Source organism: Vollenhovia emeryi, unplaced genomic scaffold, assembly GCF_000949405.1.
Source record: "Vollenhovia emeryi isolate VEMERY1.0 unplaced genomic scaffold, V.emery_V1.0 DF939248.1, whole genome shotgun sequence".
NCBI lineage: Eukaryota > Metazoa > Arthropoda > Insecta > Hymenoptera > Formicidae > Vollenhovia > Vollenhovia emeryi.
This window is the reverse complement of record NW_011967118.1, coordinates 374063-393460: the sequence shown is the minus strand read 5'-3', so window position 1 is coordinate 393460 and position 19398 is coordinate 374063. Positions and strand designations below refer to the sequence as shown.

At 36.7% G+C, this 19398-nt stretch overlaps 1 protein-coding gene and 1 non-coding gene across 3 annotated transcripts in view; both read left to right on the top strand.

Moving 5' to 3' along the window:
- Positions 1–17554, top strand: part of LOC105559949 (protein kinase C, brain isozyme) — a 33595-nt gene extending 16041 nt beyond the window's left edge. Inside the window, exons 3-13 of one of the 2 annotated variants that reach the window (XM_012008623.1) lie at positions 2546–2657; positions 9447–9575; positions 12809–12971; positions 13517–13745; positions 14028–14159; positions 14237–14410; positions 15283–15374; positions 15742–15943; positions 16488–16676; positions 17046–17186; positions 17261–17554. In XM_012008623.1, coding sequence (XP_011864013.1) covers positions 2618–2657; positions 9447–9575; positions 12809–12971; positions 13517–13745; positions 14028–14159; positions 14237–14410; positions 15283–15374; positions 15742–15943; positions 16488–16676; positions 17046–17186; positions 17261–17413 — 1644 coding nt within the window. In that variant the 5' untranslated portion in view covers positions 2546–2617 and the 3' untranslated portion in view covers positions 17414–17554. The remainder of the gene's footprint in view (positions 1–2545; positions 2658–9446; positions 9576–12808; positions 12972–13516; positions 13746–14027; positions 14160–14236; positions 14411–15282; positions 15375–15741; positions 15944–16487; positions 16677–17045; positions 17187–17260) is intronic. The other variant, XM_012008624.1, reaches the window with a different exon arrangement.
- Trnaa-agc lies at positions 14864–14936 on the top strand. The gene has a single exon. It is a non-coding gene; the product is annotated as a tRNA-Ala (tRNA).
- Positions 17555–19398: the final 1844 nt, after the last annotated feature.

Sequence of the window (19398 nt, the reverse complement as noted above, 5' to 3'; positions counted from 1 at the left end):
TAACGAGTAATTAATTATTAAAAATCGTTGTCTTAGGCCGGCCTACCGCCCAATTCGAGCGCGTGGCGAGATGTGCGCATAGCAATATCGATCGCCAGGCGGTCACATCTTGCCACGCGCTCGAATTGGACGGTAGGCCGGCCTAAGACGACGATTTTTAATAATTAATTACTCGTTAACTATTACGAAAATTGCAAAATGGTACAGGACTTTTCCGTTCATCTCGATCCGTTCTACCTTCTCAAAAATTTTGTCGGATATGGAAAGACTCACCCTGTATATACGACCGCATCAGCAGACGCAGTTTAATCATTTAATGGTCTATTTTTTATTATGGCTGAAGATAGTGTACTAATTCAGTGTTTATCTTTCTTCTTTTAATGAAGGGAAAATTCTAAGGGAGAAAGATGTATGCATATACATTTGTTTCACATATTTTCTATCAAACGATAATGCTGTTTGAATGAAACAATAATATCGTTTAGATTAAAGAGAATATTCCTTTCGTTTCAAACAAATATTTTATTTCTGACAAAGATATATATTATTTCAAATTCAAACAATCGTACTTGTTAATTCAAACATTGATTTGTTTCGACCATTTCAAATATCAAATTTGTTCGGATACAACAAAATTTATTAAATCCAAAGAAATCGTTTTCTCTGTGTAAGAGGCCTGATGTTGCGCAAAGTTGTTTTTATAGTGCATCTCGAGAAGGAGAACACTGCTCTCCTCAAAGAAGCTTCCGTGCAACTATTGAATTAAATTTTACGTGGTGTTATTCCGAAGGATTCAGTAGCTTACAAGATTTTGTGTATCTTATAGCGAATTCGGTTGCTTGCACTAGTGCGCACTGAGTGTGCACTAAGGCTTGTTTACAGTCAATTCTTGTATTTAAGAATCGTCTTAAATGTTCTTGAAATATTTCGTAGCCAGTAAAATGATCTGTATAGCATCCATACGGATTATGTTTTGGCTAAATACTCTTTGAACATATATTTAAGACAAAGTTAAACATAAGAATTGACTATAAATTGGCCTTAGTGTGCACTCAGTGATAGTAGATTTTTATTTGCGCTACTTTCACATCGCGAGAGGGATTATGGAAAAAATTGATTGCCCGATGTATCCTGAGATCTAAATATAATCATTTCTTTTTATCTTTTGTATGAAAAAGAAGTAGCGATAAACGTTATTTAAACATATAAATTTAATTATTAGTTTGTTATTCGTCGCAAAAGAATAAGTATTTTTCGAGAATTGCGAGGACAATCATCGATGATTTTGAAAGATTTTTAGAATTGTATATTACATTGTATGAGGATTTGTTTGGAATTTTTAGTCGGATTTTATCGTTGGTATTGGTTACAGTTAACGCTGCATTTTTCCACTGATGTTCTTTTGAGAGCTTTGAGTGAAAGCCTTTCCTGCACCGGGTCCAAGAATAACGCCACTATTGACCAGGCAGGCTCGATAATAACTGGTGATAGTCTGCCCACGTCGATGTCTCGTGAAACCGATTTTTATAGTCTTTTATGCGAGGGAAAATATTCATAGTAACGACAAATTTCCAATCGACCGTCGTACACGCTTCGAGTTGCGCGCAACCTTTCAGGACTCCACAAGTAACATCTTATTAAGGAATTTTCGTGTAACATTGTGTGCGTTGTTCCACTGTTTTGAATCTTCTCACGTATCAGGTAATCTGATCGTGAAATTGCGCTCTCTTTCGTACAGTTGGGAGAGCTCGTTGAAATTATTTGCGTCCGTTCAGTTTGAGAGTTGAAATTGTTTGGGATGTAGCGTTCTTTGAAACACTTGAAGAATGCGATGGCATAATATTCTCCAAGATTGTACACGATGATTATTTTTTTCATCGTGTACCCGTACTGCAACAATTATTTCTTCGGAATTACAGAATGGTCTAGAGTCTAGAGATCAGTTCCCCGACTACAACACAAAACACAGGGACGGTTTATTACTGTCTGTATTGCGCTAGGTTCCGTTTAAATTTACGACAGAGCGAAACTCTTTCGATTTGTCGAATAGCGAGAAGTGAACTTACTTCATGGATAAACGAGAAACATTCGCTTTGCCTACCGGTTAGGAACTTTGCGCATTCAGATGGTCTAAATTTATAAATCGTATCCGCACGCGTATCACAACAAATCAGACTCTGTGAAAAGAGTCCAGTTGCACCTGTGCAGCACACATTAACGACGTCCATTGTAATCGTGCGCTACCTTATCCTTAAAATGTTTATCATCACGTGGTCCACGTGCACGTATTCCTTCTTGTTGCTTCTGCCTCACCTTAGCTTTTGGGGAAGGATCGCCAAAAAAAAAAGAGAGAGAAAAGGGACAGTTTTAGGGTTTAAGAGGGAAAGGGGAAATAGAAAATGGGCTTAATGTTTTTTTCTCGGAGCTGGATTCCCCGTTTTGATGTATCGATCGGCGCACCGCCACCGTCCGTCTCGATTTCTACACAGGATCAGACCACAAATGAAGGACCGGGCTTCTCCGGGCCCCTATTTCTTGTTCCCAGGCGGCGAGCCAAAAGCACAAATGGGAGGTTTTCACGTACCTGACGCCGACCTTCTGCGACCACTGCGGCTCGATGCTTCACGGTATCGCCCATCAGGGACTCAAGTGTTCAGGTAGTTAAAAGAGCTAAGAAATCAAGCCACGCGTCAACGACACGTCAAACCCATCAAACAGCCAGATATCTCGCACACGAATCCCACTCTGCTACCATTACCATTAATTCCCGCCATAGCTTCACAGGAATTTGACCATCTGGGTTGCCCGAATATCTCTCCCGGCAAGACGATCGATTTGACGGGTGGGCCAAAATTTCAGATATCGATTTTAGCCCCGGAATACTTGATAGCGGATGCCCGCGAGTTCCGTCTTGACGTAATAATTGCCATGTAAGAAATGCAACGAGACACATAAGTAATCAGCTTAATAATATATAATAATTTATGAATAAAGGTGAAATAAAGACGGGATGTTTGCATTGTGGATAGCATTACGCGGTGGAAGAACAATCGCGTTACGGTTTAATGGACGGTAGATATTGTTATTATGGAGGGCAAAGCGAGAAATGCCGATAAAAAAGAATATCGAAAATCCATCGACGGTGCAAACGGGTAATTCGTTATACCGCTATTAATAGCTAACATATCGATATCGCGCTTTATCTCGTTGCGCGCGTTTCGCGCACTTATTCGGAGACCCAGTTACAGGCTTTTCAGATCACGAGGCTGCGCGTTTGCGAGCAGTATAGAAAAATACTCGACAATTGAGTCTCTTTTGTTGCTTTTACCTCGTGGCACGTTAAACTGCTTTAAAGTAATCGCAGCTAATTTAATGCAATAATAAATAATTATATTTTCAAAAGATTGAAATGGATTTTACGATTTTTTGTCTCACTTAGGCGATATCGTTTATATTCATTTATATTCGTACATAAATATGGTTTGAGACAGAATTAAGTGACTTTTATGAGCATTTTATTTGCGCATTTGTCGCAAAATATAATGGAAGATTTTTTCAAATTAAACAATTCTGTATTCATCGCTATAGCATGTTTTTCATAAAATCTTTGAATTGGCACAAATGCATTAAAAAGATAATGCACTATTTTAATTAAAAATACGATAGATCTGATTAAGAAAATGCGTCGAACGCATTGATCGAATGTTCGCGCCGGGTTATCGGAAATGTTGGAACCAGGTGGGACGGTATCAACTTCAGAAGTAACAAATGCTTCTTAAATTTTCTTCGTCGCTCGTGAGACCTCGGGGAGAAAGGAGCATCGGAAATGCACGGATCAGGTGACTGGAAATTTCGTATCTCCAACATTCGCGTCTGTATCGGGCAAGTTCGGGAACGTACATATGTTCGAGAATCGTTTGCCCAATGACACCTCGCTCCATCAGACACAAACAATGCCGCGATAGTAGTTTTGCATTTACAAATCGATGACATTTTCGGTAACCGACATTTAACACGAAATTATGCAACGGATCTTGTAAGAATTTGCAAAATTTGCAAAGAATTGCAAAACACAATGAATTCTTTGAACGTGCGCTTTCGACAAAATTAACAAAAATGTTTTTACCGTATGCAATGATAATTAAATCGACAATGTTACAGCTACTTTATTTGTTTTTCTAAATTTTGTACATCTGTTCTTTGTATAAAAATATTCCGGGAAGTATTTTTAATATATGTAAAAGTATAACTTTTCTTTATTAAACAGAGATTCTTCTAGAATGATCATCGATTACGCGATAGTCTCCGTCGAGCTATTTTCACGAATTTCTCTCTAGTTTTTCGTTTTCGCGGTTGCAACGGTCTTTACGCCGTTACGGCTTTCGAAAATCGAATAAATTTCACAGAACGTGCACTATTTAGTTTGCATCTCAAGGCAACAACGCATCGTCCAGCTTTTCAGCCAGAAAACGACGATGCTTTTTTCGTCATCTTTGTCGTGTTCGAGGTCGCCGTACAATCCGTTCTATAATTGTGCGGTGCAGCGATCTTTTATTTGGATATACATCGCAAACACACATGTCGCGGTGCAAGCATATTTACACATGCAAATAACGCCGTGATTGACGACAGTTTGTGAATAAAACCGTAGGAATTTCCTGTATACGTTTAACAAATAGATGAGTCGGTTGAGCTTGATTTATCGGAGCAATCAATTTGATTATAGAAATTTGATTATGGAATACGAGCGCGGAAACCCAACGAACATGGTCAATCGTTTTTATCGCTAACTTTGTTAACAGAAACCATTCAAGAGTCGACCAACAAACGAGAGACATTTATAATATGATAGAAAATATATTACCTTATATACTTTTAAAGCATTGCACATCTTCCATGAAACATAAATTATGTCTTTTAAATTCAGCAAAAACGATGCATTACGATCATTAACTTCTCGCTGAATAATTCATTTTTATATTGTACAGAACGACTGGAAACATTAGAAATTTAAGAAATTGATTAGATTGCTTGTTCTTCTTTATCGAGAACTGATATCGAAGCAATCGAAGCTCCATGACTAATACAAGAAAATTTGCAAGTTTTGTCACAGGCCTAAAATAAAATATATATACAAAATTATTTTATTTTTGTTTAAATATAAATAACAATAAACAAATATGTGATGATTCGGTTGATAATAACGTTTGAATTGTATTGTTAACTTTAGTTTAATACCGTTGCTTATTATAAATTCGTATCGGTATATTTATTTTAATATATATGTATTAATTGTTCGCATCTGACTCCGACTGCCTTTTCCTCTTTAGTGAAAAATATTAATATATCTATGTAAAGATTTTTGGAAAAATTAATTCACAATTTTTTTAGTCAGAATTTGAAATATAAGGTACGATTTCGATAGACGTAGGTAATTTTCGCTGTTACTCTAATTACGAATAAACATAGAGATTATTTCTGCGAGTTTTTACAACATTGAAATTCGAGCTTTCTAGAATCGTATTGTTTTCAGCGTTGATCGGAGCAACGAAGCACGTTAATGTAAATTCAAGATCGTCCTGAAAAACACAGACGCACGCGATTATCTCGCTTATCACCGTATCTTTAAACGTCTGCAGGAGATCTCACTTTAAAAACCAGGGTTCTTCACTCGAGTGTGGTTCACTTTTTGCGCTTCGACATTCGTGCTACGGGTTTTGCACGGGCTTTAGACCGCGTAATCACCCTCTCGATGCACTTGAAAGAAACATCCCCCCCGCCATCGAGAAGACCCACCGCTTCACGCTCGCTGGTACGCTAGCTATTTCACTGTCGTCTCTCTTGCGAGCTCTGTGGAAAAGCTTTCGGGCGACGAGATGCACGATTGCACGCCGACTGACACGGAAAACGTGTACCGGGCGACACTGACGTATTTAGCAGTGAATTTTACATGCAGCGAGAGTGGCACGGAAACGTACCTTGCGGTATATCGCGATGAGGTGCGTGCCAGTTGCCGCACTTTCTGCGTTTTCCTTCGGAAAGATAAGGGGACACGCAAATCCTTATCTCAGCAGAAATCCTCTCCGTTTTAGGAAGCACCCTTAAGCGCATGTAACATTCTCCATCACTCGAACACTCAACCGAAGAAAATCTAATCGACCGCATCACCCCGCGATTCGAACGAATATATTTCTTGAAATAAAGTAATTTTCATACCTATTCAACTTAACAGAATATATTAACACGATCGATATATATATTGGTCTTATGTAGATACACTTTGGTGCATTTTTTATGTTATCACCCGACCGTACTACACACTATATTGTATCACTGCTGCGCGCTGCTCGATCTCCTCCTCGTTCTCTCCGTCATATAGACGGCGACCGCCTTGTGCCTATCCCCCCCGACACACAAAGCGCGAGCAGAAATGTATTTTAATATACCACTCTCTCCATTCTTCGCCTATTCACTTGTCGCTTATTCACACGGCGCATTCTAACCCCGCGTCGTGTGCATCTCGCCGGGTGTTGAACACCCACCGATGTGCCGTCATACGCATCTCTACCAGTGTATTACATATGTATATAAATTGTATATATTACGTCATTTGACGCACCGCTCACTTGGACGAGTAATTATTGTTATCGCTATTAAAATGAAGTAATTACGTAATCAATGTAGTATGATTTCAGTGACTGTACATGCGATATGTATGCGTGCATATAGCGAAATTCTCGACGACACATAATTGGTTTAACTCAATTTATTACAGACTGCTCTCCTCTGATTTTAATTTTGACTTTACGAAAATTTCCAAAGAAGCCATCATTTAAGTTTTCAACTTTTGATAATTGTACTAATTATTTTGATAATTAAATCACAAGTCAAAAGTAAGAGAAGATAAATCCGTAAGTTTAAGGGGTCATTCCGCTTTAACGACCCAAAAACTATGTTTATCCTTTTTTTTCGCAGTAAATACGCCATACAATGAAATAAATCTTTTTTGGAATTTGTTAGGGCACTCATAAATAACACCAAAAAATGTTTGTCACAATTTAAACAATTTTTTAATTAAGCTTTTTCTACACTGAGAGACCCATTTTGTCGAATGAAACGAAACAATTTCATTGAATCATTTTGTTGACTGAATCTTTTAATTGAATATTATCAAAGGATTCTGCGCATGTTTACTCATTTCATTGTACGGTGTGTTTACTGTGAAAAAAATTGTTAAAGATAAGCATATTTTTTGCGCCGTTAAAGTGAAATGACCCCTTAAGGGAATGCTGGAATGATTCTGCACTTTTGCACCATTCTAACCTAAAAACTGCCAGTTCACGGAAACATTTGTGTAATATACAAATTAAATGGCTTATGTATACAGATCGAAAGCAGCTTGCTATTCCGGCCAAATGAAAGAACAATATGGCATCACTGAAACTAAGTTTGTGAGTCTAATAAAAAATAATAGTGAGCAATACACACATACAGTATATGTAGTATGTGTGTTGCTCACTATTATTTTTTATTAGACTTACAAACTTAGTTTCAGTGATGCCATATTGTTCTTTCACTTAGCCGGAATAGCGAGCTGCTTTCGATCTGTACACGTGAGCTATTTAATTTGTATATTACACAAATGTTCCCACAAAACAGACAGTTTTAAGTGCAGAAGGTGCAAAAGTGCAGAATAACTCCAGCATCCCCTCAAGTGAGCAATGAAGTTCTTATTTAGCCGTGTATACTAGCGGCGCTTACCTATTGGAGAATTTACGTTACTTATTGGTCAAGTTTCATTTGTATTCTTTAGCATCTTTTTGTTATATTCCTTGTAGCTGTTTGAAACTTATTTCGCGAAATAACGGCTATCTGTAAACAAAGTGTAGAAAAGAAATAGTAATATTATGCAGTCTTTACATGTTACTATAAGAATGTCTCTATATGTACGTACTTTTGTATATCTACGCACTGATGCACGATATATACAAATATTCACATACATATGTATATATAATATATTTACACACACACATATACATGTGCACACAACCATGTTTATCGTGCATGCATGTAAACTTTGTATATTTATATATATACACGTTCATGTAGATTTATAGCATCCACTTATCAGCGCGTGAATTCAAGTACCTAATCGTATACCCTTCCTTGACAGACATGCGAACCTCTGATTGCATACTGTGTGTTGACCACTTGCGTGATTATCATTCGTGTTACCCGCAATTAGCTTTTCGTTGACATGTATTTATACACAGCTATACACATAACTGTTTACCATATTTGTACCGAACCTTTCATTCCGTTAGTAGATCTTGCGCGAAATAGCGAGAGATCTTGTAGAATATTTTACATATAGTATGTACGCGTGGGAATAATGCCAACAAGAAACGAGGTCATACTCATGGTTTACCATAAGATAACTTGTTTTTCTGTACATTCGCAAAATGATTGTACCTTTATTGTTTTATGTTAAACACAATTACGATTTATAATAACATGAGATGAATGCGATCGGAGAGCGAGTCGCATCTTCATAAATGCTCGTTTATCGATTTGCTGTATTTCAATTTTCGCCTCGCGAGTTTTCTTCAAATCGACAGGAAGCAGTTACTTTCATATTGTCACCGTGCTTGTCCTCTGGGCCATCTTAAATTCGATTCACTCTGCTATTCTATTCATCCGTTTCACTTGGTTCCCACTGAATGCTTGCAGATGCTATTTTCATCGACATGAAAAAGAATGAACATTTATCCCGTATTTTGAAATATGAATTGTCTTAATGTTCAACTTTTCAGTATAGTGAGTTATTTTGGAAGCGGTTTTAGCAAAGATAAAGTTCTAACGTTGTAAACACTGTAGTCAATACAATATTATAATTGTACAATATTATAAATTGATATTCTACTAGACAAGAGAAACATGTAAATACCTATTTTTCCTCGGTTTCTATCGTCGTATTTTTAATGCGACGAATGAACGCAAAGATCTCCTGTGGTAGAAATTATAGCAACTTTTTGTTTTACTGTCTAGACGTTAACTTATTGTATAATATAATTAAACGGCTTTAAAGGTAGTAATATACTTGAATCTTTTCTTCATAATGTGATACGCTGCTTTCGAAATAAATAACTCATTTATCTTCCTGATCCTGATAAATCTCCCACGCGTACGTATGCGTAACCGCAGCTGTGCTCGAAAACTTTAATCGCTTGAAATATCCGAAGCGATATAGCCAATTTAAGAATATTTAAAAAGAATGGACGAGCAGCCTCGCGCAATTTGAACATCAGCTGCGATTACGTTGCCTGGTTGGAAATTAATGATACAACAAATCGATCTTTTTGCGGCAACACTGAGAGAAAAAAAAACAGAGATTATGGACGAAGGTCAATGATGATATAATTGATGATAATCTAATGACGTAGCATGCGACATGAACGTGCACAAAAGATGCGAGGAGAGCGTGCCGAATCTATGCGGATGCGATCACACCGAAAGACGTGGTCGTATACACCTGCACATCTCATGTGCCGGTAGCAAACTCTCCATAGAAGGTGAGTTTAATTACGTCTTATGCCCCAATTTGCCTCTATACCTTTATCCCTTTCGATTTGTTTACTTTAAAATTTATGTCAGGGTCTCTCTCTCTCTCTCTCTCTCTCTCTCTCTCTCTCTATTTCACACTTTTTCAAATCTTCGAAATTATTTCATTGTCACAAATTAATCGACAACACTATATTTTATACACTTACAATATATTTTCTATTATTTGTATTATGTTTGTATTATAACTTTCAGGTCTACATTAAAAAATTATTTTAATCTGATTTTGTAATCGCAATTAGTGATCTTAAATATCTTCATACATTTTTTATTTCTTACATTAGACAACTTTCAGTTTTTTCTTCCTCTCGTAGGATGGAAAATCAATTATCGCTATGATTGAACTTTTCCCTGTCTCGGATTTTTAGAAAGAGATTAAAGGATATGTATGTAATATTACGAATAACAAAATTGATTACAAAATTTTGTAATTATACAATTTCTGGCATCATTTTATGGTAACATAAACTATGGTTTATTAGTTTCAGTGTTATAAAGTGTCTTTTCTTTTGTCTTATTACATAAGAAAGAGTTTGAAAAAGCATTTAATACGAAACTAATTACTTTCTTTTAATATTTTTTTATGATATATTCAAGAAAGAGGAAAATCTAAAACACTGTGGTGAAACTTATACAATTTTATGTTCATAATAATATAATAAGGTATTAATATAATAGTATCCAAAAACTGGAATATATATCAGAAGTTTATTTTCGCTAATTTGTTTAGTATTCTATTCAATTAAATAGATTTATTTAATTTACAATAAAACATAAATTTTACAATAAAAAAATATTAAATCTCTTTACTCTTTCTATGTACGTAAAATAATATTTAAAAAATCATGTTCCACTCATCTAAATACAATGATATTCGATTATGAAAGACGGACTTGAATTTAATTAATGGACGCATTTATATTTAATCATGCTGCAAAAAAGATTTCCGGTTTAAATTATAATGAGTAATGAAATGCGTCACACATATTGAACCTTCATAATGTGTTTACGGAGATTATTTTTTACGATGAGATCATTCCGCACTCAGGAAAGCATACGTTCTTTGGTGGGAATATACCACAAATAAATTAGATACGCTTGAATTGCCGATTGCGGCAAACGAATAATCCGAAACGAATTTTTAACGCTCATTTGAGACAAAGATAGATGATGTGAAGGGGAAGCCGATCGTTAAACGGCGCGATAATAATAGCTCGTTATTAGTGGCTCTTTACTAGCTGAGCTCCTTATAAATATTCTCACTCGTTAAAATTAATTAGAGAACCCTCGCTTTTCGAAAGTCTGATTTAATAAAACCATTCAACGTCATTGTCGAGGATGATCATTTCGGATATTTATCCGAGGACAGTGTAACAATGGCATCGGAGTTGTTATCTATGATCGCTTGCGATATATTGAGCCTTGTAAGGGCCAGGTGATCGCAGGCATTATTATCGTAAGAACGTAATAGCCCTGAATACCGTTACAACCTGAAAGCGTAATTATCCTCAGCCAGCATTAACGCGCCGATATCCATCGCCATCCTCTAAATTCGCCACGGCTAGAGTGCATTAAATTTTCCATGGCTCTCGTCAAATCGGTTCACCGTGATGCTATTACTAGAGAACCCTGGCGAACCTTAACTGCACCACAAATATCTCGTTTCACAGCTCGCAAGCATTCGAATCGTAATAACGTTTTACTTATATCTTTCTTATATAACTAATCCTTTTTGCTCTATAAATTCTTAACTGGTATTCAAGTTACAGAAATTTAACGACCAATTATTGTAACAAGCGGTCATTAAGTATAAGTGACAGTTTTTTTTATGTAGCATCTTACTCTTAAAGATGTATCACATTCATTAAAACAAAAAAAAAGAATAAAAATATGTTGACGCATCATATTTTACAAAAAATTTGACATTCCACGATAAATTATTCGTATGATGCTTTACATTACATATATATATTAAATAAAAAATGTAACATGCCTGTATGATTATTATAATTTATTTTTCAATAATATAAAACGACTAATATGATTTATTCTCGAAATCGTATAAATTATTGTAGTTTATTAAATTAATGTAAAATGATTTTAATACAATTATGTGTAAAATTGTTTCACTAATCATATAACTTATGCAAAAAAAATTAACATTACGACAAATACAGATTCAGAAAATAAATGTTAATCCAAACTAACCTTTATGTAAGCTTCGCAAATCGACACAAAATTTGAATCATTATCAGGAATTATTATCATACGTGGTGTTATGATTTACGAATTACGCAATACCCTGCATTATTGCATAAATTTTGCATAAACTTGCAAAATGCCATAGCCCGCGCAATACCATCTTGCCGCGATCGCAGCATCTAAGTAATTTGATAAGCGTCGCGGAGAAACGGCGTGTTGGCTGCCTCGAAGCTCTTATCACCTGTCGATTATCTCGAAAATAAGGTTTCTTCGAACTCACTCGCAGCGAGCCTGACCGGGATACCAGGATATTACCGCCATGTCCTCGAGGTTTAATTAAAATTAGCGATAAACTAGATCAGAGGTTTCTTCGTGCAAAACAAAACGCGATTTTTCTCCTCTTAATTACATTCTTCTTAACTACGTTTCACCTCCAGTCAGTAGTTATTAATTACATTATTATAAAATGTCAGGCGTATTTGGTATAAAATATATAAAATAAAAATCATATTAATGGGCTGTTTAAGGAAAACCGATGAGATATGTAGGATTGTTCAAAACAAGCTTAATAACTGATGAGAGTTTTAAGAATGTGCTCTCAATTTTAAAGATTGGAAAAATGTATAGCTAGCGATGGCGCATACTTTGAATAAAACATTTTCTACCATTCACCCAAATTAAACGTGGTTTTTAAATGAAGAAATTAAGAATTATTAACCGGCAGGCCTGGTAGTTTGAGAATATTATGTTATAAATTTATTTTTGAAAATGCACTAAACATTACGAATAATAATAATGATAATTTCCGGTGTATCTGCAGTAGGTTTAGGACACTTGCTTGCTCGAATTTCTTTAATAATCGATACTCTAATTTTCGGAATACTCTGCGCGAAACTCATTTTCCGAATAAGTGCTCCGCTGTTATCTCGCGTCTTCCTCTTCGTATATTCTTTCTAAAAGATCTCGATTTGTTCGTTCGCAGTGCGAGAGGGACGAAATCTCATTCCGATGGATCCGAATGGGCTATCGGATCCCTACGTTAAGCTGAAGCTAATCCCGGTAATCCCGGATTCGGACAACGTGAAGAAGAAAACGAAGACAATCAAGGCGTGCTTAAATCCAGAATGGAACGAGACAATCATCTTGTAAGTTGTTTCGCTCGTTCGCTAATCGAGCACCGAGTTCGCTTTCGCATCAGACAATTAGATCCTTATTCCAGAGAATTAAAATGTTCCTCTAATGATGAAGTTTCGTTTGCAGATGTTTTTTCTCTAACTAAAACAAACTTAAGCATTACGTAACGAAGATGACAGATAAATTTCGTGTTCCTTTTCAAAATTAAAGCCATGAAATAAAGCCTTGAGAGATTCGATTTTGACAGAATATGTAAATTACAAAATATATTAAGCAAAATATTATAATAAATATTTATAATGCGTGCATTATATGAATTTATTTGAAATCTAATCACTTATCGATGTTGGTGAACTACGCAGTAGATTGAGATAATTTTTCAAGTAGGTTATACAAAATTATATGTCAAGCTCTCCATTTTATGACAAATCACAAATTCAACAATCATCGAAGTAGGAAAGGCGCATTTAAAGATTGAGAGTTAGAAGAGGTTACAAGGATTATTATTCCCGCAAGATAAAAGCAACACGTATAGCAATCTGACTTTAACAATTAGCGACCTCAAACCCGAGGATAAAGATAGACGGCTGCTGATCGAGGTATGGGATTGGGACCGAACATCCAGAAACGATTTTATGGGATCCTTATCCTTTGGCATATCGGAGCTTATTAAAGCGCCTGCAAGTGGATGGTTCAAGCTGCTCACTCAAGAGGAAGGAGAGTTCTACAATGTACCTGTTCCAGAGGAAGGCGTCGACCTCGCCGAGCTTAAAACCAAAATGCGGGTATTTATTTACTGGGCAACGTGCGAGCCGTGATTTATCTTTAAAATACATCATTCATCACTTGATATGAAACAACTAAGTTAGTGACAAGTTATCCCTTAAAGTAATTTGTTCAGTTGGCTAAATTATCTTTCCGATAAAGATAACAAGGTGATTTTTAATAATATTTCAAGTGATATTAAAAGTTCATCTGAAATAATCTACTAAAAACTTTCTACTTTGTATTTTATATAACGATAGCCCAGTCCTGACATGACTTATACGCGAGTTTACTTTATTCAGAAAACTTCGGTGACGAAAAAGACACACACGGCCCAGGACAAGGATGTGCCGCACAACATGGGCAAGAGTGACCTGATAAGAGCTAGCGATTTCAATTTCTTAATGGTACTTGGCAAAGGCAGCTTCGGCAAGGTAAGTTTTAACAATCTTGGGAAACGGTTGTTTTACCCCGCAATCGGCCGCATTTTGACGGAATTAATTAATTCTAGGTCTTGTTGGCGGAGAGAAAGGGAACTGATGAACTGTACGCCATCAAAATCTTGAAGAAGGACATCATTATCCAGGACGACGATGTGGAATGCACAATGGTTGAGAAACGTGTACTCGCGCTCTCGAGCAAGCCGCCCTTCCTGGTGCAATTGCATTCTTGTTTTCAGACGATGGTATATACAGTACCTTTTCTGCTCGGCCGAGTTACATGCATTCTTTATTTACGATTAGAATACGGTGTTGAATTAAACATTTAACTCATTATAAATCGTACCTACGGCGTGTTTATTTTTATCTTCACTTCTCTTTTATACCTGAAGTCTTGTATAATTTTGAGAAGAAATATTAAAATCCTTAAATACATTTAACTTACGATTACGAGAATTCTATTCTAACCAAAATCCATTTTAAATTACTAAAAAATAAAACGCGTTTCTTACTCTCAATTTAATTATTAAATCGGGGGGAGGGGGGAACGTAATATTGGGGATACAGTGTGGAGATGATACTGTGTTTTAAGACTGACAAATCAAGTCGGCGCACAGTTCTCGATTTCGAATACTGTCACGATAGGTGGCACTTGGGAATCAACATTAGACTGTTTATTGCGATGAGTATTGCCATGTGCCTCGGTGGTCGAATTGGTTGAGACGCCCGCCTAGCGAGAGGGAGGTCCAGGTTCAAACCCTGGCCGAGGTGATATTTTTTCGCAATAAATTTAGAATAGAATATTTAGACACTACCATCCTGTCACGGCTCTGAGTCCCTTAAATTCTTTGAAATTTGTGTTGAACACATACGAGCCTTACTAATTTATTTAATTTATTTAAAAAATAAAACTCGTCCATATTCTTCTCAAGGTTTCATTTATCAAACTGGATTGATTCTCTCTTGTTAAGTTTCGTATTAAAATTTCCGCAATGAGGGACGTGGCGCGAAGGGCATACAAGTTCTCCTGTATACGAACGATGCGAAACGCAATGAAAGATTAACCGCAACACTTGCTTACGACTTACAAAGATCCGCTTTCTGCTTTCCGCTTTAGGATCGCCTGTACTTCGTGATGGAATATGTGAACGGCGGCGATCTGATGTACCAAATACAGCAGTGTGGCAAATTTAAAGAGCCTGTGGCAGTGTGAGTATTTTAGTGTTCATGAACGCGCTCCGCTTTAACTTGCGGATCGATATCCTTAACTCTATTAAAGCGCTGTGAGAGATGCGGACGACGTAGGAACGCCGAGGACGGGAACTCTCGAGCGATTCACGTTGTCGAACTTTCTCAACACGCTCCGAATACGAAATGAAAACCGATTGTACCCGGGAGATGTGTCTCACCGAGACGGACGTGCGCGCGCGGTTACGCCTCGTCATTATCGTCATCGTCGCGTCCTTAATTTTTACTCGTTTACCACGCCCGTAATGTCGCGTTTATTTTATTCTTAGAATCACAATTGATTTCGACGAATGTACCTCGTACCTTATGTCGCTCTCTACGTTTGCAGATTCTACTCGTCTGAGATAGCGATCGGCTTGTTCTACCTGCACTCGCGCGGTATCGTTTACCGCGATCTCAAGCTTGACAATGTCTTGCTGGACCAAGATGGTCACATAAAAATTGCGGACTTCGGCATGTGCAAAGAAGGCATCACCGGTGACAAGACCACCAAGACCTTTTGCGGCACGCCTGATTACATAGCGCCTGAGGTAAATGCTTAAACAGAACTTGCATGACCAAAATATTGCAGAATATTGACGCGCGGATGAATATGTACAGTTGTTCCTTGCGAAATTTCAAATTAATTTTTTCTTAATAGAAATGTGCAGAAAAATTATCTTTTCTCGCTACTTTTTTTAATTTCAACATTCCGTATTCTATTAACTAAGTCGCAAATTAAAGTTTTCTGGAGAAATACAATCGACTTTAAATTGAACGATAGCTGATATTATGCTACTTTTGCTCTAATATTTTGTAGGACGTAGAATTCACTTTTTACATAACGTAGAATGTACTTAAAAAGGACAACAACCAATGATCGAAACGTTGTGACGTATTATTTTCAATAAATATGACCAGTTACAGTTAGGTCAATAAAAAAATCTATATTTTGTTAGTTACTGGCAACTTGTAGGAAGATTATACTTTGTACATTTTCGCAAATTCTGAGATATTCAATAAACCGAACTTCTGTATTGTTTTACTTGTCAGAGTAGAACTTCGGTTTTGTCTTACTTTGTCATTTTTGCGCAGATTATCTTATATCAACCTTACGGAAAATCCGTAGACTGGTGGGCTTACGGTGTATTACTCTACGAGATGTTGGTAGGTCAGCCTCCGTTCGACGGTGAGGATGAGGATGAACTTTTTTCCGCGATTACGGACCACAATGTCAGTTACCCGAAGAGTCTGTCTAAAGAAGCCAAAGAAGTTTGTAAAGCGGTACGCACGTCTTCTATATACCCGTATTATTCCTACAGTTTTCTGGAATTTCAATAAATTTTAGGTGCTTATATACGGAGTCTCGAGAGATTTATTTATTTAAATACAATATAAAGGACTTGAAAAAGATTTAGGATCGTCCTGCAATGGAAATGTCGAGAGAAATTAGCACAATTTCTTTATTTTCAAAGTTGGATAAGTGTTATTTCTGTTAACATGTCAATGCAAACTTTATTTTGTAAATAATTCCGAAAATTGATGATAAATATTTCTAACATGAGCTTAATCTATCCACATGTGCAAATAAGTGTACAATTCGTTCTGCTGATTATAAACTTTTAGCTCACACGCAAAATTTATTTGTTGCAGTTTCTCACGAAGAATCCGAGCAAGAGACTGGGATGCGGAATGCGCGGCGAAGAAGACGTGCGAATCCATGCATTTTACCGGCGTATCGATTGGGAGAAGATAGAGAATCGCGAGGTGCAGCCACCTTTTAAGCCAAAAATTGTAAATATTTTGTCGTATTATCTTTGCAGATATTTTTGAAAAATGTCTAAAACAATTTATTTTTCTTTGTGCAGCAACATCGTAAGGATGTGAGTAATTTCGACAAGCAATTCACCTCAGAGAAGACAGATCTGACCCCCACGGATAAGCTATTCATGATGAATTTGGACCAGACGGAATTTATGGGTTTCTCGTATCTCAATCCGGAGTTTGTGCAACATGTTTAAGCGAACTTTTCTGTCTTAGGCTTCTACCCATTCTTCACTTCATTCCTCATCATTCATCTTTCTTGTTATCACTCAGGGCTCTCTCTCTCTCTCTCTCTCCCCCCCCCTCCTCTCTCTCTCATGCTCTCTCTCACTCACTCACTCACTCACTCACTCACTCATTCACTTACTCACTCACTCACTCACTCACTCACTCACTCACTTACATAATTCTCTTTCGTTCTCTATGAATTTCTTTCTTTCTCTTTTTCTCGCTCTATCTTTGAATCTTTCTATAGCACTCTCATGACACAAAACGAGCGGGAACCTAGAATGCTGTCATTTTTAGATCTCACTAGAATTTTACGCGAGATTTTTCGGTGTATTTCTAAGCGATTGCTGATCGTATATTACATTGTGTATGCTATAAAGGATATAAAAAGGAAAAACAAGCACAGATGTTGGCTCATCGTATGAATCTGAATAGTTATCGCAAGGAAAAGACGAAGCTGATTAACGAAGAATTGCGCGTGGGGACGAAATGCAGTCCCCGCATAAAGAAAATTAAAAAATATATATATATACAATTGGCAAGGGAAAAATTTCAAAATCGATGTCTTCGTTCTTTGCGTATATTATTATGCATTTACTTCAGTAGTTTCTCTACTGTCGCCTTCCAGAGTATATATAATATATATATTAGAAGAATAAATAAATATATGATTATATATACATATACATAATATATATATACAAAAAGTCATTATGGCATATGTTACATATAAAAATATATATAAATAACATATATTATACATTATAAATTTCTATCGATATTTCGTTAATGTTGCACTTCTCGTCAGTTTAATCTTCTTAAGTAGCGGATCTTTAAAGTTGAGTCCTTAAATTTTTCGGACTCATGACGGATAAAGAATTTATTAGTGCTACGTCGAAGTCAACTCTTATAGTGACACACACTCGCGCGCGCGCGCGCAAGTAACGTATAAAAATACATTCACACATACACACTCATACTTGCGTAAATACAAGCCACACACACACGGCTTTTCTTTTTCCTTTCTTCTTTATTCGTTGCACGAGTCTGTATCTTTTCTAGTTTCTTCTCCATTCTTTGATGGAAACGCGGATATGATTACAGATATCATGTTCGATAAACTCGTATGCATGTTAAAGTAACGACGAAATGTTTTGCGATGCGAGTCGAGGGTGCGCTGAGTTGATCGTGGCCCGATGCTGATATTAAGTGACGCAATCATCGCGTCGAATAATACAGAAACGGAATCGTACAACACAATAGTTTCGCATTTATGCGTGCAAGATCGACAATATGAGCGTCAACATGAGCTCTGACATATAAAGTTTTATGTACTCTTCGCTAGTAGAATACGTCAAACGACATTATTGGGCACGATAATGTTTTACGTGAAATGAGATAACTAGGAATGCTAATGCTGTTAACTCGCAACTTTCTACAAGCTACATAAAGTTTCTTGCCGCAAGCTTGAATGCATTTCGTTGTTTCACGTGACGTAAATTATTATTATATTCTAAAATTGTTTGCCTGGACAGGAATTTTTAATGCGTAGAAGGAAATATTTGTGCGTAAATAATTAATGTTGCATTGTCTGACAATCGAAAGGATCAAGGACAGCGCCTTGATCCACTTAGCGCTTTCCTCGTGCATCTTTGTAATTACTCGGGCGAGTCTTCCCTCACTGAGACCTCCCGAGTTCGTCTCGTCGAGAAAGGCACGTTCATCGGGGAAATTTTAGGGAGACTTACAATTAGTACATGCGTAAATATAAAAAGAGAAGACGTACTCACGCCATTTCTCCTTGATCCTGTGTTTTTTTTTGTTTCGATGATCGTGATACGTGCGTGCAGTAACGGTCAATAGCATGGGTAATAATTATTAATGCGCGACTCGATTAATTATAATTAGTGTAGACATATAGTCGACAAACTCGACGTGAGCTTTTACTTTGTTT